General features: G+C 35.5%; 1 protein-coding gene across 45 annotated transcripts in view; it reads left to right on the plus strand.

Annotated features, from left to right (window-relative positions):
- The window catches only part of MAGI2 (membrane associated guanylate kinase, WW and PDZ domain containing 2), a 1,508,583-nt gene that overhangs the window by 1,133,336 nt on the left and 351,503 nt on the right, over positions 1 to 23,744 (plus strand). For all 45 annotated transcript variants that reach the window (XR_004728308.3, XM_035254988.3, XM_035254993.3 and 42 more), the window contains one exon: positions 23,508 to 23,565. Coding sequence is in view for 44 of the 45 variants with exons in the window: in XM_035254988.3 (XP_035110879.1) it covers positions 23,508 to 23,565 (58 nt within the window). In the remaining variant the exon portion in view is untranslated. The remainder of the gene's footprint in view (positions 1 to 23,507; positions 23,566 to 23,744) is intronic.

Consider the following 23,744-nt stretch of genomic DNA (forward strand, 5'->3'; position numbering starts at 1 on the left):
TACATTATCTCCACCTGGAACAAGGATAGGACCGGGAATTGTGAGCTTGGTCAGCTTGTCCATTCTGGTAATGTTTAAAAGAATTCCATAACACAAACTAAAAATGTGGAAGCTTTCCTCTCTTCTTTTCTCCACCCAAATTATGTTGACAATCAGTACTTTTATTGAAGTTTCTTTGCATGCATCCTTTTCAAAAATGTTTGTGGATGACTTCCTTGTTCTAACAAGAAAACACAGAGCTTGGTAGACTAAAGTAGGGAATCTATGACAACCCCATGTCACCCCAATTTGACAAGTGCCCAGATTGCTTCTCTATAAATCATTCAAGTCTCTCAGGATCCATGCATTTCTTGGCAAAGGCAAAACTGATGTTACCATTTAGAGGCATATAAAATTGTCATGACGCTGCTTACATACAGTGTTGTGGAACACACTTCAGACGGCACCATCGTAGACTTTGCTAATCTTATCTGCAAATTTTAGTGAGCCAGCCCTAGGTTTGTGCTCAGTATGATCCGTTTCATTGGTCTAAGTGGCATTTTAATTAAACAGTGCACCAAGGCTGCATATTAAATAGAAAATAAAATTAGGGCATATTCCCAAGTAGAATTCAGTTTGTCTACTATAATAAACAAAGGTATATTTCAAATTTCATTTTTTCAAATCCTTACTGTATTGATGTTAATATTTAGTTGGCCCCAGAGAGTTTAAACAGTAGGATTTTCTTGTAAATATCCAATTCATTAAATTTAAAGACTGCTCCACTAGGAAAATGAGATCTGTTGTGTGAGTTCACCCCAAAATATTCAATTGATAAATGTGTTGCTGACTTACTGTATTAGGATCAACTATGATGAATTGTGCCTATGAAATGTAATAGCTTATGATTCCAAGCTGTTCAAAAATTAATTATATCTGAGGGTTTAGGTATAATATACATGTACTTCTTTTAGTGTCATATATTATAAATTGTAATGAATTATTAATTAGTGAGATTATTTGTTTAATGGCTGGCTTTGCCTGAAACTATCTGATCCATGGATCTTGTGACTTGTCACTCTATCCTCAGGCCCAGCACAGTGCCTAACTCACAGTAGGTTATCTATAAATATTTCTTTTTTTTTTCTTTTTTTTTTTTTTTTATTTGAGACGGAGTTTCGCTCTTGTTACCCAGGCTGGAGTGCAATGGCGCAATCTTGGCTCACTGCAACCTCCGCCTCCTGGATTCAGGCAATTCTCCTGCCTCAGCCTCCCAAGTAGCTGGGATTACAGGCACGCGCCACCATGCCCAGCTAATTTTTTGTATCTTTAGTAGAGACGGGGTTTCACCATTTTGACCAGGATGGTCTCGATCTCTTGACCTCATGATCCACTCGCCTTGGCCTCCCAAAGTGCTGGGATTATAGGCTTGAGCCACCGCGCCCGGCCAGCATATAAATATTTCTTGAAAGAAAAGAAAGTCTACCAAAATATATTACATTATGAAAGCTATGTTAAGTAGTGCCATTGGTAAAATAACTACATTGTCCAAAGCAACCTACAGATTCAGTGCAGTTCCTATTAAAATACTAATCTCATTCTTCAGAGAATTAGAAAAAATTTCTAAATTTCGTATGGGACCAAAAAGCCCAAATAGCCAAAGCAATTCTGAGCAAAAATAACAAAGCTGGAGTCATCACTTTACCTGACTCCGAAATTTATTACAGGGCTATGGTAACCAAAACAATATTGATTAAAAAACTGATATAGAGACCAATATAACAGAATAGAGAATCCAGAAATAAAGCCTCATATTTAGAGATAACTGATCTTCGACAAAGCCAACAAGATCTTATGTTTGGTAAAGGATGCCCTCTTCAATACATAGTTATGGGGAAATTGATTGTCATGTACAGAAAAATGAAACTGGTCCTCTATCTCTCACTGTATACAAAACTCAACTCAAATGGGTGAGTGACCCAAACATAAGACCCAAAACCATAAAAATACTACAAGGAAACCTAGGAGAAACTCTCTTGGACACTGGTCTAAGAAAAGAATTTATGACTAAGACCTCAAAAGCACAGAGAACAAAAAAGAAGAAAAAATGGACTATGTGAAACTAAAAATTTCTGAGCAGCAAAGGAAACAAGCAACAGGGTGGAAAGACAGCATGTTGAATGGAAGAAAATATTTGTAAATCATTCATTCAACATGGGACTAATATCCACAATATATGAAGCAATCAAACAGGAAAAAACAAATAATGCCATTAAAAAATGGCCAAAGGATATTAATAGACATTTCTCAAAAGAAGACATACAAATTTTAACAGAGTTTTTTTAAAAAAAAAAATCAGCATCACTAATCATTAGAGAAATGTATTTAAAAGCCACAGTGAGATATCATCTTACCAGGTCAGAATGGTTATTACTAAAAAGACAAAAAAAAAATACCAGATGTTGGTGAGGATGCAGAGAAAAGGCAACTGTTAGACACTATTGGTGGCAACGTAAGTTAATACAGACACTATGAAAAACAGTATGGAGATTTCTCAAAAAAACTGAAAATAGAATTACCATTCAGTTCAGCAATCCCACTACTGGATATCTACCCAAAGCAAAAGAAATCAATGTATCAGAGAGATTCCTGCATTCACATGTTGATTGCAGCACTATTCAAAATAGCAAAACATGAAATAAACCTAAGTGTTCATCAAGAGATGAACTGATACAGAAAACATTGCACACACACACACACACAGAGTAGAATATTCAGTCATAAATAAAAATAAATTATGTCATTTACAGCAACATGGATGGAACTTGAGGACATTATCTTAAGTGGAGTAAGCCAGCACAAAACGACAAATATCACATGTCCTCACTTATATGTGGGAGCTAAAAAATGGGGTCATATAGAGGTAGAGAATGGAAAGGCAGATAACAGACTATGAATGATGAGTGGAAGTTGAGGGGAGGCTGAAGAAAAGTGGCTTAAGGGTGCAAACATACAAGAAGATAGAAGGAATAAATTCAGTGTTTGATAGAGTGGGGTGACTGTACTTAAAATTGCATTGTACTCAGGTGGTTGACACCCTGACTTGATCACTATGCATTATATACATGTAACAAAATTTTTTGCATATGCCATTAATTTGTATAAATTTAAAAAATGGTTATTTCTGTTTTGAACCTCAATGATTTTTTAGAGCTTTTGCCTTTGAGTCACTGCACAATGAAATCCTAGTCTACAATCTCTAATTTCTTCAATATTGGACTTACTTTTTGACTGGTTAGCAATTTTGTATACAGCACAGTTCATTTGCTATTGTTTGTATTTTATTTCGAGTTATTTTACATCTTTAATGTTATTTTTTGAATAAGAGAACATGAATATTAATGTAGTATAGGAAGAAGGTAAACTCAGAGAAGTCTCACTCCCTTTCCGATCCCTCCCAGTTGTCTGTTCATATCATCTCTTATAGTTAAGCAGTTCCTGGCTCTCCTTCCTACGTTCTTTTTTTTTTTAATGAAAATATGAGTGTTTTTGTTTACCAATATGTTCTGCAAATAACCACATACCAGATCATAGAGATGTTCTTCAGAAATTTTACAGCTGTATAGTACTGTATTGTCTGCACATACAATGTTAATTTAACCAGTCATCTCTGTTTGGGTATCTAGATTTTCCATGATTTGCCATTAAAATAATGGTGCATTGAATAACTTTGCTTATTTGCTAAAAAAGTATTGTCAAAGATGAAATTTTAGAGAAATTTCTCAAAGGAGAGATTATTGAGTCAAAGGGTAAAATTTCTCTGGTTATGTTAGCACTTGCTAAATTCTTCTAGAGGTTGTACCACATTGCCCATCCACCAGCAAGGTCTGAGGGGCCAGTTTCTGCACAACCTTTCTAAGAGTGTGTTGTTAAGCTTTTGAATTTTTCTAAAAATATATTTTATTGCATTTTAGGTTCTGGGGTACATGTGCAGAACATACAGGATTGTTGCATAGGTACATACATGGCAATGTGGTTTGCTGTCTCCATCCTCATCACGTATATCTGGCATTTCTCCCCATGTTATCCCTCCCCAACTCCCTACCCCCACTGTCCCTCCTTAAGTCCCCCTCAACAGACCCCAGTGTGTGATGTTCCCCTCCCTGTGTCCATGTGTTCTCATTGTTCAACACCCGCCTGTGAATGAGAACATGCGGTGTTTAATTTTCTGTTCTTGTGTTAGTTTGCTGAGAATGATGGTTTCCAGATTCATCCATGTCCCTATAAAGGACACAAACTCATCTTTTTTTTATGGCTGCATAGTATTACATGGTGTATATGTGCCACATTTTCCTTGTCCAGTCTGTCATCAATGGGCATCTGGGTTGTTTACAGGTCTTTGCTATTGTAAACAGTGCCACAGTGAACATATGTGTACATGTGTCTTTATAATAGGACAATTTATAATCCTTTGGATATATACCCAGCAAAAGGATTACTGGGTCAAATTGAATTTCTATTTCTAGGTCCTTGAGGAAGCACCACATTGTCTTCCATAATGGTTGAACTAATTTACACTCCCACCAACAATGTAAACGTGTTCCTGTTTCCCCACATCCTCTTCTGCATCTGTTGTCTCCAGATTTTTTAATGATCGCCATTCTAACTGGCGTGAGATGGTATCTCAGTGTGGTTTTGATTTACATTTCTCTAATGACCAGTGATGATGAGCATTTTTTCATATGTTTATTGGCCTCATATATGTCTTCCTTTGAAAAGTGTCTGTTTATATCCTTTGCCCACTTTTGAATGAGTTTGTTTTTTTCTTGTAAATCTGTTTTAGTTCTTTGTAAATTCTGAATATCAGCCCTTTGTCAGATGCGTAAACTGCAAAAATTTTTTGCCAAATCTGTTGGTTGCCGGTTTACTCTAATGATTGTTTCTTTTGCTGTGCGGAAGCTCTGGAGTTTAATTAGATCCCATTTGTCTATTTTGGCTTTTGTTGCCATGCTTTTGGTGTTTTAGTCATGGAGTCTTTGCCTGTGACTATGTCCTGAATGGTTTTGCCTAGGTTTTCTTTTAGGGTTTTTATGGTGTTAGGTCTTATGTTTAAGTCTTTAATCCATGTGGAGTTAATTTTAGTGTAAGGTGTCAGGAAGGGATCCAGCTTCTGCTTACTGCACATGGCTAACCAGTTTTCCCAACATCACTTATTAAATAGGGTATCCTTTCCCCATTGCTTGTTTTTGTCTGGTTTGTCAAAGATCAAGTGGTTGTAGATGTGTGGCGTTGCCTCTGAGGCCTCTGTTCTGTTCCATTGGTCTATATCTCTGTTTTGGTACCAGTACTGTGCTGTTTTGATTACTGTAGACTTGTCCTATAGTTTGAAGTCAGGTAGCATGATGCCTCCAGCTTTGTTCTTTTTGCTTAGAATTGACTTGGCTATGCAGGCTCTCGTTTGGTTCCATATGAAGTTTAAGGTGGTTTTCTCCAGTTCTGTGAAGAGGGTCATAGGTAGCTTCATGGAGATAGTGTTGAATTTATAAATTACTTTGGGCAATATGGCTATTTTCACAATATTGATTCTTCCTAACCAAGAGCATGGAATGTTTTTCCATCTGTTTGTGTCCTCTCTTATTTCCTTGAGCAGTGGTTTGAAGTTTCCTTGAAGACGTCCTTTACATCCTTTGTTAGTTGTATTCCCAGGTATTTTATTCTCTTTGTAGCAATTGTGAATGGCAGTTCATTCTTGATTTGGCTCTCTTTAAGTCTGTTATTGGTGTATAGGAATGCTTGTTATTTCTGCACATTGATTTTGTATCCTGAGACTTTGCTGAAGTTGCTTATCAGTTTCAGGAGTTTTGGGCTGAGATGATGGGATCTTCTAAATATACAATCATGTTGTCTGCAAATAGAGACAATTTGACTTCCTCCTTTCCTAACTGAATACCCTTTATTTCTTTTTCTTGCCTGATTGCTCTGGCTAGAACTTCCAATACTATACTGAATAGAAGTGGTGAGAGAAGGCATCCTTATCTAGTGCCAGATATCAAAGGGAATGCTTCCAGTTTTTGCCCATTCAGTATGATAGTGGCTGTGGGTTTGTTGTAAATAGCTTTTATTATTTTGAAATACATTCCATTGATACCTAGTTTATTGAAAGTTTTTAGCCTAAAGGGCTGTAGAATTTTGTCAAAGGCCTTCTCTGCATCAATTGAGATAATCATGTGGTTTTTGTCTTTGGTTCTGTTTATGTGGTGAATTACATTTATAGACTTGTGTATGTTGAACCAGCCTTGCATCCCTGGGATGAATCCTACTTGATCATGGTGGATAAGCTTTTTGATGTGCTGTTGCAATCAGCTTGCCAGTATTTTATTGAAGATTTTTGCATCTATGTTCATCATGGATATTGGCCTGAAGTTTTCTTTTCTTGTTGAGTCTCTGTCAGGTTTTGGTATCAGGATGATGTTGGTCTCATAAAATGATTTGGGAAGGATTCCCTCTTTTTGTATTATTTGGAATAGTTTCACAAGGAGTGGTACCAGCTCCTCTTTGTATATCTGGTAGAATTCAGCTGTGAACCCATCTGGACCTGGGCCTTTTTTGGTTGGTAGGCTATTTGCTGCCTCAACTTCAGCCCTTGTTATTGGTCTATTCAGGATTTCGATTTCTTCCTGGTTTAGGATTGAAACCAGGTGCATGTGTCCAGGAATTTATCCTTTTCTTCCAGGTTTACTGGTTTATGTACATAGAGCTGTTTATAGTAATATCTGATTGTAATTTGTATTTCTGTGGAATCTGTGGTGATATCCCTTTTATTGTTTTTTATTGCATCTATTTGATTCTTCTCTCCTTTTCTTTTTTATTAATCTGGCTAGTGGTCTATCTATTTTGTTGATCTTTTCAAAAATCAACCAATTTTTTGAAGGGTTTTTTGTGTCTCTGTCTCCTTCAGTTCTGCTCTGATCAGTTATTTCTCATCTTCTGCTAGCTTTTGAGGTTTTCTTGGTCTTACTACTCTAGCTCTTTCCATTTTGATGATATTGTGTCAATTTTAGATCTCTCATTGCTTCTCATTTGGGCATTTATTGCTATACATTTTCCTGTAGACACAGCTTTAAATGTGTCCCAGATTCTGGTATGTTGCGTCTTCATTCTCATTGGTTTCAAAGAACATCTTTATGTCTGTTTCCATGAAGTTGTGCGGTTCTGAGTTAGTTTCTTAATCCTGAGTTCTAATTTGATTGCACTGTGGTCTGAGAGACTGATAGTTATGATTTCTCTTCTTTTGCATTTGCTGAGGATTGATTTACTTCCAATTACGTGGTCAATATTAGAGTGGGTGTGATGCAGTGCTGAGAAGAATGTATATTCTGTGGATTTGGGGTGGAGAATTCTATATATATCTATTAGGTTTGCTTGGTCCAGAACTGAGTTCAAATCTTGGATATCCTTGTTAATTTTTTGTTTTGTTGATCTGTCTAATATTGACAGTGGAGTGTTAAAGTCTTCCACTATTATTATGTCAGAGTCAAGTTTCTTTGTAGGTCATTAAAAACTCTGTTGTAGGACTGCTGGAGGTCCACTCCAGACCCTGCTTGCCTGGGGATCACCTGCGGCAGCTGCAGAACAGTAAGGGTTGCTGACAGTTTCATCTTCTGCTATCTTTTTCCCAGAAGGACACCTGCCAGAAGTCAGCCTGAGCTTTCCTTTATGAGGTGTCTCTTTGGATATATGGGGGTTGGGGAGCTGCTTGAGGAGACAGTCTGTCCCTTATAGGAGCTCAAGTGCTGAGCTAGGAGCTCCATTGTTCTGTTCAGAGTTGCTGGGAAGGTATATCTAAGTTTGCTGCAGAGGAACTCATAACTGCCTTTTTTCCCTGGTGGTCTGTCCTGGGAAGGTAAGGCTTTATTTATAAGTTCCTGATGTGCTGCTGCCTTCTTTTTAGGGATGCCCTGTTCAGCGAGGAGGTAGCCTATTTGCAGTCTGCCAGCAGAGGCATTGCTGAGCTGCCATGGGCTCTGCCCAACTGCTGTGTGAACTTCCTTGCAGTTTTGTTTATAGAGGTATAGTTAGAACTGCCTTGGTAATGGTGGTCTGCCTCAGTAATGGTGGACTGTCTCTGTAATGGCAGACTGCCTCGGTAATGGTGAACTACCTCAGTAATGGTGGACTGCCTTGGTATTGGTGGACTCCCTTGGTAATGGCAGATGCCCTTCCCCCCACAGAACTGGACCATCCTGGGTCCAGCTGTGCTTGCTCTGAAACTTTCAATCCAGAGTGTTTCAGGTTGCTGGTCTTTGTGGGGGTGGGACCTGCTGAGCCAGATCACCTGGCTCCCTATTTCATCCCCCTTTTTTTAAGTTGAATGGGAGACTCTGTCCCCCAGGTGTTCCAGGTGCCAGTGAAATGGCCGCCCAGAATTGTGTGAGTTTTTGTGCGGAAACCTGCTACGCCAGCTTAAATAGATGTGCTGGAGAATCGTGGTGCTTTTCCACCCAGGAATCTCCTGGTGTGTGGGCAGTAAAAACTCATTTGGAAATGTGGTGATCACTCACCCTCTGCGTTCTCACTGGGAACTGCACTCTAAAGCTGTTCCTATTCAGCCGTCTTGGATATCCAGCCAAGCTTTTGAATTTTTGTGTCTGATAGGGAATGATGTCTCAATATTTGTATATACATATGTGAACTCTCTGTTCCTGGCTTTTGCATATTCCTCTATTAGGTTATTAGGGTTTCTTCCCCCTTCTATTTAAAAAAGTTTTTTTATTAAGGAGAGTAGCTCTTTATCACTGATATGTTACAAATATTTTATCTCAGTTAATCATTTATCTTTTAGTATTAGTTATGGTACCTTGAGCTATAGAAGATATTCTTTTCTGTTTTTATGTAGTTAAATTTGTCAAGTTTGAATCCTCATAAGAAAGCCTTTCTTTATACCTGGATTATAAAGGAATTTACCCCTAGTACTCACATCATTTCTTTTTTTTTAAATTGAGACAGAGTCTCATATGTCACCCAGGCTGGAGTGCAGTGGTATGATCTCGGCTTTGTGCAACCTCTGCCTCCTGGGTTAAAGTGATTCTCCTGCCTCAGCCTCCCAAGTAACTGGGATTACAGATGTGCACCATCACAGCAGCTAATGTTTATATATTTTGTAGAGACAAGGTTTCATCATGTTGGCCAGGCTGGTCTCAAACTCCTTACTTCAAGTGGTCTCCTGCCTTGGCTTCCCAAAATGCTAAGATTACAGGTGTGAGCCACTGAGCCTAGTCTTATCTCGTTACATTTGTTTACTGTATACTTGGAGATTACTATGGTAAATCAACTAAAAACCTGTCTAATTTAGTTATCTGGGGCTCATTTTCATCAATTATAGTTTTCTAAGAAATTGCCCATTTTATTCAGATTTTAAAATTCTGTTAGTGAGCCAGGCATAGTGGCTCATGCCTGTTATCCCAGCACTTTGAGAAGCCAAGGCAGTGGATCCCTAAGGTCAGGAGATTGAGACCATCCTGGCTAATACTGTGAAACCCTGTCTCTACTAAAAATACAAAAAATTAGCTGAGCATAGTGGCACTTGCCTATAGTCCTAGCTACTCAGGAGGCCGAGGCAGGAGAATCGCTTGAACCTGGGAGGCTGAGGTTGCAGTGAACTGAGATCACACCACTGTACACCAGCCTGTCAACAGAGTGAGTCTCTGTCTCTCAAAAAAAAAATTGTTAGCATACGTTTGTGCCAGGTGTTACTTTATTTTTATGGATACATAGCATATGCATGTATTTATGGGATACAGGAGATATTTTAGTATAGGCATGTAATGCATAATAAGTGAGGATAAATGGGATATCCATCACTTCATGTGTCTTTGTATTACAAATATTTCAATTATATTCTTTTAGATATTTTTAATGTACAATAAAATATTGTTGACTATAGTTACCCTGTTATGCAATGAAATACTAACTCTTATTCTATCTAACTGTATTTTTGTGCCCTTTAACTATCTCCACTTCCCCTATTACCCTTTCCAGCCTGTGGTAACCATCGTTATCCTCTATATATTCATGAGTTCAGTTGTTTTTAGTTTTTGCTCCCAAAACTGGATGAGAACATGTGACATTTGTCTTTCTGGCTTGTTTCACTTAATATAATGCCTTCTAGTTGTCGTTGCAGGTGATAGGATCTCATTCTTTATTATGGTTGAATAGTACTCCATTGTATATACACAGCACATTTTCTTCATTCATCTGTTGATGGACACTTAAGGTTATTTCCAAATGTTGGCTATTTATTTTTATTATTGCGTCCTTGTTGGTACTTCTTACTTTGTTACATATGACTTACCTCTTTTTAATCTTAAGGTAGCTAGTGTTTATCTTGCTTTTTAAAAACAAGTAATAGCATTTTATTAGTGTTACTATTTTTCAGTTTTGTACAATATTCATTTTTGCTTTTATTGTTTTCCGTGTGTGTGTGTGTGTGTGTGTGTGTGTGTGTGTGTGTGTGTTGTCTGTAGAGGTTCCTTTGTTCTTTTTATAGCTTTTTAAATTGTAAATTTACTTTTATTATTTCCATTCCTCTATGTGTATAATAAAATTTCCTCTGGTCACCATTTTAATTGTGTGTTATAGATTTTTATTTACTATTTTTACTCATTCATTATAGAAAATAAGCAATTTCAGTTTACATTTCCTCTTTGGATCTAGAGTTTTTTGAGTTCTTATTTTTCTGGAAGAAATTTTCTTTGATCATAATTTTCATACTGGCATCTAGATTTTATTGCATTACGGTCAGAGATTATTGTTTGCACTATTTCTGCTTTGTGAAACTTAAGACTTTTTGTAATTTACATATATACAATTTTGGAGACTGTTTGATACATACTTGAGAAGGATATGTGTTTTCTATTATTGGAATACCAAATTGGAGAAAGAAAGATGGCTGGAAAGAAAGGGAATAAGAGCGAAAGATCTGCCTAATTAAAGATGTTATTTAGTTCTTCCATATCTATAATTTTGTCAACTTTATCTCTCTTAGACTGAAAATAGTCAAAGTACTTCTTGTTAGTGTATTTTCCCTCACAACTCCTGTAATTACTGTTTTGTGAAGGTGGTTTATATTATTTGGCACACAAATATTGATAACTGTAGAGCATATGAATTGTGACCTTTGTTGTTATAAAGTAGGATTCTTTGTCATATTTAATGCTTTTGACTTGAATTCCTCCATCTAATACAAAGACTGTAAACCCTGTTTTATTTTTCCTATTTGTCAGGCCTATCTTTGCCCAAACTTTATTTTTAGCTTTCTCAGAAAGCTAAAATGTGTGTCATCTTTACAGGATGGAGTCAAGTTTTTCTTTATAAGCCAAATAGAAAATGTTAATAAGAAAGGTAAATTGCATTCAATTCTATGTTTGGTTTTAGCTCTATCATATTTTATTTATTGCCCATGTTATATTATGACTGTTTATTTCTCTATATAGCTTATTTTCTTTATTTTATTTATTGTGGTATGTAGGATGGTTTTCATTTGTGTTCTAATGTTTGCCTTTTTACTGATAACTTTTTTAAGCCCCTTATTCACTTGTCAACTTTAAATGATATTCATTAACTCCTACATGTTGCCTAAGCAATAGTCCATGAACTCATTGGCCATTCTACTTTTTTTCCCCCCTCCTCCCTTTTTAAATTACATTATTTCCCTATTGTCTACACATAAGACATTTACAAATTATTCTTCTACTTTTGTCCCCACCTTTGAGCTTAAATCTATCTGCAATGAAATGTGTTGAATGATTACCATTAGTCCTTGCCTCAAATTATCTCTTGCCTGAGTAGCTTGGTTTAATTAAGTAGGTATGTGTCAGGAAGGGACCTTGGGTAGATGGACTATTTGTAGGGTGTGTATTTTTGTGTTGGGGGGGCATGTGTGTGTATGTGTGTGTTTGCTTGCATACGTGATAGTAGAGGGTGATAATGATACTTGAAGTACAGTTTGGCTGGATATAAAATCCTTAGGTCAAACTTTCTTTGAGACTCTTTAAAATGCCACTTCACTGTTTTCTAGATGTGTATGTTCTTCCAGAGATTTAATGTTAATTTGATATTTCCATTATAAGGAGCTTATCTTCTAGCCATGTTTTCTCTATCTTTTAAAGTCTAATGACTTACTAGTATGTATTTTGGATTTGACTGTTTGGGGACAGTTTTTCTGGCTATATGGAAATTTTTCTTGGATCACAGTTTTATGTATTAGTTCTATTATATTTTCTTCTTCATGATTCCAATTATACATATGCTGGATTATCTCTGCCTACCTTCTGTATTATTGACCACTCCGATTCTTTTTATCTTTTTGTTTATTTCATTTACATTATCTTGGCTATTGCCATGGCTTTCCTCAGTAGTCCTCATGTTTTCAGTTCACTCTATTTTCTCTTTGGCACCTTGTGGTTTAATCATTCTAGATTTTTAAAAAATTTTATTTCATCATTTTTGTCCACTTTCTTTTACTATCTGTCTGTTCGTTGTCCATTAATGTTCAGAGCTTTTAAATATCTTATTCAAAATGGTGTTTTTATTTATAAACATTTGTCTTAAAATATCTGTAGGTATCATTATAATTTTCTTGTTTGCAATTTTGTTTTTGTTTTCTCTTGAGGGAAATTTTCATTAGCTGAATTGTTTTGGTTGTCATTTTCTGATTATATTCTTATAGTAACTTTCTGTAACTACTGTCTGCTTTTGTTTGTTTGTTCTATTTGAAATCCCTTTTGTTCCTAGACCAGCAATAAGTTGCATGTAAGCAAAAGTAAAGGACTTTGTGGATTACATTTTTTTAGTTCATGAGCACCCTCTTCTGTTGCTTTCATGAAGCGCAGATTCCTCAGTGGATGCCATTTTTTTTTTTTTTTTTTTTTTCAGGGAGAGCAGTTGGTGTGTCTTGTGAACTTATCTGCAGATACTTGATATTCATCTCATACTTTTTTCCTTCATAACCAAGTCTCCCAGGGACATCCCCCACCACTAATATCCCCCTCTTCTTCAGAAGCTGGACTTTCCCAAGACTGTTACTCTACTCACTCTCAAACACCTTTCTTTCAATTCTTCATAGTTGTGTTCTGATCAACCAGGTTTGTTAGAAACATTTTTTCACTCGGAATGGGAATTTACCTTTCTAAGCATGATTTTACTGTTTTCCCACCTTACCTCAAACCTGCTAGACCCTCCCTTCCTTTCTGCACAGTTTCCACTATGACACTAGCTGGCTGCATTGGATTGGAGCATTCACATCCCTACTTACATATAACTTTTGAAGTTCATATTATTTTCTTTCTCCTCATTCTGTTGTAGATGTAGGTTATGGGTGCCTTTATTGTTCTCTTAGTAGATATTTACTGTTTTTAAGGAGTAAGTAGAGAGGATAAAATATATATGTCAGCCTTTACACTATAAGAGTCCAGGATGTTTACATAAGTTCTTATGTGTACATAAGAACACAACTATGAAGAAATGGATAATGATGATGATAAATAGATGGATGGGTGGATTAACACAGGCTTATTGATGTTAAAACTGGAGATGCATATTTTGAAGTCTTCCACATATAGTTGCTTCCCAAATCTTTCTTTGTAGCCAGCCCTTTCTACAGAGTACTAGAAATATAAAGGCAAAGACCTACTGGGTTCATCATGTTTTGACCTTGTAATGCCGCTTGCAGCCTTAAACCAAAGGTGACCCGTGCTAAGTCTTTGCCAGACAACATCCTTTGTAGTGCCATGCTTTTCTGCCACCACTTCTTATCACCATCTCAAATACATAGATGTCATATTTAAGTTAGTGTTGCAAAGCTTCACAGTTTTTCTCCAGATGGTAAAGAGTCCCTGAATCCCCAAAATACTATTGAGTACATATTGTTCAAGCATCAGTAGCTGCCAAGAAAATCACATCCATTTTCTATTTAAATTTGATAAGATATGTTAAGGAATAAATGTATTTGAAATTTTCCATACAATCACATCTTTCATCAACAACCAGCCCATAAAATCATGGTCAGTATTTTAATATTTTATTATAATATGGTGTAATTGAGTACTCAGGTTGACTCCACTTGATAATATGAATTAAATATCATCACTGTAGTATACAGCTCAGCTAGTTTTCCTTTCCACTGTAAAAATAGTAAATCTCCAATACCCAGAGCTCATAAATAAAGACTTCATAGCCTACATTTCCATGATAGTGACTGGGTTGTGTTCCTCTATGTACACAGTATCTGAGAAACATGAAAGAAAGTGGAATGTATAGGAGCAACATTTTCTATGATCAGTTTTAGGTTTTTTAGTTCTTTCTTTGGTTTTGGTTTAGTTGTTTGTTTTCCTGACTAAATGGAACTAAGATTTCTGGTAAAGAGGAGCAAACTGGAACCTTGATACATGGAAAAAGGTCTGAAGGGCTACACCCCTAGCTTTACCTGTATGTAAGGTAATGGGACTGTGGTTAGCTTTCATTAATGTGTGGAATTCGTTTTGTTTTGTTTTTTAAGAAAAAGGATGTGTGCGGGATTTACATTTGCAGTATCAAATGCAATTTCACATATAGGAAAAGAGACAAAGATATACTACAGTTTGTTAGCAAAATGTCATCTATTGTATATTTTATTGCACAATTATCTTTCTCTTCCTTCTTTTCTTCTTAATTCTAAAAATACACTTCATATTTTAATAATCTCTCTTGTACTAAGGATTCCTAAAACTCCTAAAGACCACATAGGAGCAAAAGGTGTATAACTTTTACAGGAAAATTGAGTTATATTTCTCAATTTGTATACTAGTTATACAGAAAAAATCTAAAATATTGTAGGAAAAGATTTTAATGTGATTATTAGCTAGTATCATACAATATACTACATTACTTAACCTATGGAAATTTTATATATTCTTATTTTCTATTTGAAAGTCATTACCTCTAAAATGAGAACCTCAATTTTTGTTTTTTTCTAAAGAAAGACTAGTCAATCTAAAGTAATACAGGGTCGAAAGATATGGTTTCTGGTTTCTGCCTCTGTCTCTAATATCTTAGTACGTTGTATGATTTCTAAATTGGTCTGCCTTCCTGGACTAGAAGGTCCATTCTGGTCTGCCTACCAGAACCACCTCCATATAACCTTACGTGAATTTACATAAACAATCCTTGTTGTGGTCCATACAAGACACTGCCTCCTTAGAAAGGAACAGTGCCACTCTAGATTTAGCACTCCTGTTACTGAATCTGTTACTGCTAGGGCCTAGGATGCAGCTGCATTTAAACATGAATGTTGTGTTTACCAAGTTTTTCCAGAGAGGAGAAAGACAACAGAAGAAAAATAAATAAAAGGTAAAATAGCAAAATTAAAAGTGATTCTCTTGAATATAGCTATTGAAAAACATCAACACAAGGCTGGGAATGGTGGTGCACACCTGTAATCCAGCACTTTGGGAGGGCAAGGCGAGTGGATCACCTGAGGTCGAGAGTTGGAGACCAGCTTTGCCAACATGGTGCTACCTGTCTTTACTAAAAATACCAAAAAATTAGCTGAGTGTAGTGGTGCTTGCTTGTATTCCCAGCTACTCAGGAGGCTGAGGCATCAGAATCATTTGAACCCAGGAGGTGGAGGTTGCAGTGAGCCAAGATTGTGCCACTGTCTTCCAGTCTGGGTGACAGAGTGATACTCTGTCTCAAAAATAATAATAACACAGTATAAAACAAGAATATAAGTGAAAAAAAATCTTACATTCTCATTTTATTTAAATTTCAGTTCTATAAAAATGAATCTAGTGTTCTATGTATCTGATTTTATATTAATAAAGTGTGAACATGATAACAAAACCTGGCAATACACAATGAAAAAAAGAAAGCTATAGGCCAGTATTTTTGGTGAACATAGATGCAAAAATCCTCAACAAAATATTAGCAAACTAAATTAATAGCACATCCAAAAGTTAATTCACCATGATCAAGTAGGCATCATTCCTAGCATGCAAGGTTGAGTCAACATAGGCAAATCAATAAATATGAATCACCACATAAATAGAATTAAAAACAAAAACTGATCATCCCAGTAGACACAGAAAAAGCTTTCAATAAAATCCAATATCACTTCATAATAAAAATCGTCAAGAAACAAAGTGTTGAAGGAACACACCTAAAAATAATAAGAGCCATCTGTGACAGACCCACAGCCAACATCACACTGAAGGGGCCAAAACTGGAAGCATTCCCCTTGACAATTAGAAGAAGACAAATATGCCCAGTCTCAGTACTCCATTTTAACATAGTACTGGAACTGCTAGCCATAGCAATTAGACAAGAGAAGGAAATAAAATGCATCCAAATAGGAAAATAAGCCAAACTATCTCTCGTCACTGATGATATGATCCTATGCTTAGAAAATACTAAAGACTCTGCCAAAAGGCTGTTAGAACTGGTAAACAATTTTAGCAAGGTTTTAGGATACAAGAATCGGTAGCATTTCCATAAACCAGTAGTATTCAAACTGAAAGCCAAATCCCAGAATACAATTCCATTTACAGTAGCCACACACACACAAATACCTAGGAATACATCTAACCAAGAAGGTGAAAGATCTCTACAAGGAGAACTACAAAACACTGCTAAAAGAAATCATAAATTACACAAACAAATGGAAAAACATTCCATGCTCATGGATTGGAAGAATCAATACCAAAATTGCCATATAGCCCAAAGCAACCTACAGATTCAATGCTATTCCTATCAAACTACTGATACCATTTTTTACAGAATTAGAAAAGTATGCTAAAATTCATGTGGAATCCCCCAATAAAGCCCAAATAGTCAAAGCAAAAGACCTGAACAGGAGTGATCACATTACTTGACTTCAAACTATAATGTAGGGCTACAGTAGCCAAAACAGCATGGAACTGGTACAAAAGCAGAGACATAGATGAATGGAACAGAATGGAGAACCCAGACACAAAGCTATACACCTACAGTCATCTAGTCTTTTACAAAGTCAACAAAAATAAGCAACAGGAAAGGACTCCCTATTCAATAAGTGGTGCTGGGATAGTTGGCTAGCCATATGCAGAAGGATGAAACTGGACCCCTACCTTTCACTATATACAAAGAATAACTCAAGATGAATTAAAGACTTAAGTGTAAGACCTCAAACTTATAAAAATCCTAGAAGAAAACCTTGAAAATACAATTCTAAACATCAGCCTTGGGGAAGAATTTATGCCTAAGTCCTCAAAAAGCAATTGCAACAAAAACAAAAATTGACAAGTTGGACCCAGTTAAACTAAAGAGCTTCTGCACAACAAAAGGATCTATCAACAGAGTAAAAAGATCTACAGAATGGGAGAAAATTTTTGCAAACTATGTATAAGACAAAGATCTAGTATCCAAAATCCATAAGAAACTTAAACAATTGAACAAGCAAAAAACAAAAAACTATCTAAAAATGGGCAAAAGACATGAACAGACACTCCGCAAAAGAAAATGTACAAGCAGCCAACAAACATACAAAAAGCTATTCCACATCACTAATCATCAGAGAAATGCAACTCAAACCACAGAAATGATACCATCCTACACCAGTTAGAATGGCTATTAATAAAAACTCAAAAAACAACAGATGTTGGTGAAGCTGCAAAGAAAGGGGAACACTTATATGGAAAGCAGTTTGATAGTTTCTCAAAGAGCTGAAAACAGAACTACTAGTTTACCAAGCAGTTCTATTACAGGGAGTACACCCAAAAGAAAACAAATTATTTTACCAAAAGACACGTGCACTCATATATTTTTGCTGTAGCACTATTTACAATAGCAAAGACATGGAATCTACCTAGGTGCACATCAATGGTGGATTGGATGAAGCAAATGTGGTACCTATATACACCATGGAATACTAATTATGCAGCCATACAAAATAATGAAATCATGTCCTTTGCAGCAACATGGATGCAGCTGGAGACCATTATCCTAAGCAAATTAATGCAGGAAGAGAAAATCAGATACTGCATGTTCTCACTTATACATGGGAGCTAAACATTGGGTACTGATGTACATAAATATGGCAACAATAGACAGTTGGGACTACTAGAAGGTTAAGGGAAGGAGGGGGAAAAAAGTTGAAAAACTAACTGTTGTGTACAATGCTCAGTACCTAGGTGATGGGATCATTCATACCCCAAACCTCAGCATCATGTAATATACCCAAATAAGACACCTGCACATGTACTCCACTGAAACTAAAGTAAAAGTTGAAAAAATAAGGTTTTTAAAATAAGTAAATAGTGAGTAGAAGCCCTCTAATCAATAGTAAGAGTAAGCGACCTAGATTTTTCAATATTTTCATTTTGAAGCTATTTTAGACTTCTAAAACATTATAAAAATAGGACAAAGTGGTTTCACATAACTCCCACTTAGCTGCCCCTAACATTTACATCTTTCATAAGTATAATCATTGAACCCAGGAAATGAGCATCCATATAGACTGTTAACTAATCTACCAATCTTATCCAGTTCCTCCACTAATGCCCTTCTTCTGGTTCAGGATCCAGTCCATTATCCCACAATGCATTTAGTCATCATGTCTCCATATTCTCCTTCACTCTGTGATAATAACCTAGTCTGCTTTTTCTCTTTCATGACTTTGACCCTTTCTAAGGGTACTGGCCAGTTACTTCATTGAATGTCCCTTCATTTGAGTTTGTCATACATTTCTCATGATCAAAATGGCATTCTTGGCCAGGCACAGTGGTGTGCACTGTGGTTCCAGCTACTCAGGAGGCTGAGGGAAGGGGATTGCTTGAACCCAGAAGTTTGAGTTCAGCTTGGGCAACACAATGGAACCCCAACTGTTAAATACACACGCATAAGGTTATTTATTTTTGGCAAGTATACTATAGAGGCGCCCTTCTCAGTGCACAATATAGGTGTGTGGATATCTTTTTACTGATGTTAACCTTGAGTCAAAGCTATTGTTAGAGATGTTATTTATAAAGCATTAGATCATTTATTTGGAAGGTCCAGTATCTATTTCATGCTATTGAAGTGTTTCTTTATTTTTAAAGCTATTTTTCTTACAATACAAGTTTGTTACACTTCCCATCCATAGCTTGTTGATTGGACAGGTTCTGTATCTTCCAAAGGGACACACCCCAGGCCATATCTGATTAATCTGTAGGTATATTGTTGATTGGAGGGCAGCCATCACATTGCTTGGCCAAACCAAGTAACTTGGAACTATTTTGAAGAAAATCAACTGGGCCAATGAATTCTTTGTGGAGATGGGATACTGAACTAGGAAACTGAGACAATAAAGTATTGATAGCAGCTCTTGAGATAAAAAGCAACATATAGCCAGGTATGAGGTGGCTATTCTAGGACACATGCAAGATGAGCAAATAGAAGTAGCCAGTCACTTGAAGACAAGGAACAATATGCCCAGAGTGAAAGGAGCCAAGAGAAAGACACAGATGCACCAAAATAAAAGACATACTGTAGTTCAAAAGACAGACAATCAAAGAGACCAAAAGGATCCTTGTGAGATATCTTGAGATATTTATGATAGGTTCCTTGCAGCTTTCTAGGATGTGGATTCCATTTCCTTAAAAAATACTGTCTTTGCAGCCAGCGACACATGCCTGTAGTCTGTGCTATGCAGAAGGCTGAGGTGGGAGGATTGCTTGAACACAGGAATTTGAGGTCAGCCTGGGCAACATAGTAAGACCCTGTCACACACACACACAAAAAAAAGAAATAAAAGAAATAAAAAACTGTTGTCCTTGGATTTCTACAAGTTTCCCATTTGTAGCCTAAAAATTGAGCTAGCATAAATCTGTCTCTGTTTTCTGTCATGAAAGTGTACCTGACTAAAATGTAAGTAAATAAAATAATATTTGTGAATCACAATTAAATTAAAAATATATAGCACGTTAACTGTGGCAGAATCCAGGCAAAGCTGAGTGCCTGTTTAGTCTTTTGTTTTTATTCCAGTTTTACAAAGCTGATATGATTGACTGCAAATTAATCTAGACGTTGTTCAGGGTAGGAATATTTCATCACTGAATTTGCTCCATGGTTCCATGGCCTGAAGAAAATCTCAATTAAAACAGTTCTTAATACAGCATTAACCTTGCTGATCTCAAGTATTTACTTTTTCCTGTTACATAGTGTATATTATTCTTTCATCAGTGTGACCTTAATCATCCACAGATTTGTCAGGTATTGTTGAATACAGTATTCTAAATAACCTAGGACCCAAGAGCTCCAAGGTACATGCTTGTCTGATTAGGCAAATAGTACAATGTTGGAAATTCTTTTTCTCATCTGTTAGCTTAATTTAAAGAAGCAGCAGTTGTTTTTCTAAAACTAATCCAAGTCCAAATAGCTTAATTTTCACAGTGAAAGATAATTCTTAACTTTCTTAGTTTTTCATCATCTAAATGTGTACTCTTCAGTATATAAAGTTAAAACGTTTATGACTTGTCTTTTTTTACAAGTGAAGAAAAACTTGTGAACATTGTGATTTTTCATTAACATTCTAGCTTAAATGTTTCTTTGTTTTTGAAGCAAAATATCCGAGGAATACACACAAACACACACATGCCAACACATACAGGTACACATTAATATATACACATACATACACATATACAAGTACCTTTTAAAACATTAGTTGTATATTTTTACAACCATTCTGCTACAAATGAAGCAATGTATGTATCTGTTGTTGGCTTCTTGTGAGGTTCTTCCATCAGTTCCTTGAAAATATTCAAAATGAAACAAATGATGCTCTTCGTAACATAAGGTTAGAACTAGTGTATAATTTTGCCTCAAAGTGAGTCTAGGACCCCTAACAGTTCTTAAAATACAAATGTTTATAATATATAATTTTGTTTTAGCATGCAATAATAGTTTACTTTGGAAATATGAAACAAACAAACAAAATATATTGATATATTATGAAAAATAAAGCAGATTCTCCCCTAAATATGGATGAGGACTGGTTGATGGCAAGTGGGAAAGTATAATATATAATAAATTGTACCCAGGAAATTTGGCATTGTAAATCTGACAAAGATAAAGAATCATTGAACTCTGCCTTTCTGAGATACATTGCTTAGAACTAGTAAATAAACTGAAGGAATCATTTACTTTATAAAAGATAATTGTACAAACTGACCATGAAGTGCTTCCATATGGCATTGGCATTAAGAAGTAGGACTGTATTTGTAAGTTAACTATGTTAGGCTTTTACTCTTTATATTTATTGAACATGATTGTTTTATATATTATTGCATTTATAAGATATTAAACCTCTTATAAATACATATCCCTGTATTGAACCATATTAATAAATGAATAATAAATATGCATAATATTAATTGCTGACCTCTGTATATTATTTTACTTTAGGTTGAGCTGCTTATCAAAAAGGTTTTGGATGAGCTGTTTATAAAAGGCACTCAGTAGATACTTGTCAAATGAGTTCCTTTTTACTAGATGAATTTGCCAGTAGCTTGGGGGATTTGGTGAAAACCATCTGGATAGTTACTCTCCTTAACCTAAATTAAGTGGTGTTTATGCTGTGATAGAGTTTCTGAATTGATATTTAAATTAGTTAAGCTTACTGGAACTAGAGTACAAGGTTTTTGAGTCCTGAGTTGTTGGCATGATAAAATGATTTAGTACCTAGAAAATCTGTCGGTATTCAAACCACAGACAATACTCAGTAAAGTTTTACTCTTACTATCCTTCTGAAAGAAAGATTTCTTAAGGTGCTCAAAAATTTGGTGCTGTAAGTTTATTAAGGTATCCTTCCTAGTATGAATCATATCTTTGGCTGCAGAAATACTCATATGTTAGATTATAAACTGCTTTTCCCAACTCTACTTAGAGTGTTATGAAAGAGAAGGCATTTGCACTGTTAACTTTTTAAATTGCAAAAAATCTAAATTCTAAAATGTATATGTTCCTAAAAGTTTTGGATGAGGAATTGTGGATCTCTGTTTAATTTGATGATACAGAGAAACAAAATCACTCATACATTCTCAGTGAGATTATAAATTAGTACTTTTAAGTGAGTGGGAAGGTGGAAATCTGGCAATATATGTCAAAAACAATAAAAAAATGCATACCCTTTGATCCAAAATTTCACATCTAGGAATTTGCCCATACTATATTATAGAAAAATGATAAAAGATTTACATTTTAGCGGGTCCAATACAGATGACACAGAACAAGTAAAAACTGGAAAGTCCCAAACATTCAATAATAGAAAAATGATAGAATTACAGTTTCTAGCCACGCTGCAGACTACTGCTGTTGCCATCTTACACATGATATTGTGCAGTAACACACATTCACATTGAATGACATCCTTGATATTCTATTAAGTAGAAATATCAGGCTATAAAAGTAATATGCACCATATGATGTAATCTCTTTTAAAAGCATTTGCACATATATGCATAGAACATTATTTGAAGGATATTCACCAAAATGTTAAAAGTGGTTATTTCTGGGTGGCAGGGTTGTAGATAATTCCAGTTTTCTTTTGATAACTGTGCTTTGTCAAGAGTAATATGTATTATTACTATAATAATAATAAAACTTTTAAGCTTCACCGAAATACATTATTTAAACATGTCAATACATCTTAGGTTTCAAATTCTATATATGTAAAAATTCATATCTATCAAGAAAATACAATATTCTTTATATTTGAAGGAGTTAATAATTATAAAGCCTTGGCATATTTGGAAAACAGTATTATGAAGCAAAGTCTAGTTTTCAGACAGCATGTGTTTACCTATAATAGGATTTATAGTATTGCTGATATTTTAAAATATGTGTGTGTGAATTAAAATTAGCCATGGAGATTTGAAAATATGAACTATATTATTAAGGAAAGTATGTTCACAATTTTAGAGCTTAGTTTTAAATATGCCCAAAGAGTACATTGGCAGCGTTCAAATTCTGACCTATGTGGAGTAAGAGCAAGCTAACCATCTCAAATTGTGGGATATCAATTGAGAATTTATAATGGCTTTGTTTTAGTCATCAGAAACAATTTGCTATACTCAGAAATATATTTTGAAAATGTGGTCTTTGTCCTGAAATGCTCCTTTAGCAATACAAATAAATAAGAGAACCATATGCACTTTCAGGAAAGTGATTTGCATTCTATATTGCACTAAATGGTGATAACGTGATGACATGCCATCTTACTATTTCTCATGAGATAAATGGCTAGACCCAGCAGCAAATCTGCAGAGAAGAGAGCTCTGTATTTTAACTGCCAATTTTCAAGTCAGTGCCTCTTATAGTTTCTGTGATATGTTCTGAAATTTCTTGCTGACTCTGAATGCTTTGTTCCACTTTGGTAGACCATTTCTGCAATCCATGAACAATTAAATTATATTACTTTTTATTAGAAAATGTGATATCTGTTCTTTATTAACCGAAAGAAATAACTCTTTATTTTTCAGAGCTTCCATATGGCTGGGAAAAAATCGATGATCCCATTTATGGCACTTATTATGTTGAGTAAGTCTCTAAGTGTGATATTAACTTGTTATTAATATGCTGTGAAATTATGTTAGTATTTTATTTATTGAGTATGTGTGGCTAACAGCCCCTTCATTTCCCTTTCATCTTACTTTGAAGTATCCACCAAGACTAGCAGCACTAGCTGGCTGTTTCTTTCCTCTCCAGCTGGCTAATTT

This window comes from Callithrix jacchus, chromosome 11 (genome assembly GCF_049354715.1).
Source record: "Callithrix jacchus isolate 240 chromosome 11, calJac240_pri, whole genome shotgun sequence".
Taxonomy (NCBI): Eukaryota; Metazoa; Chordata; class Mammalia; order Primates; family Cebidae; genus Callithrix; species Callithrix jacchus.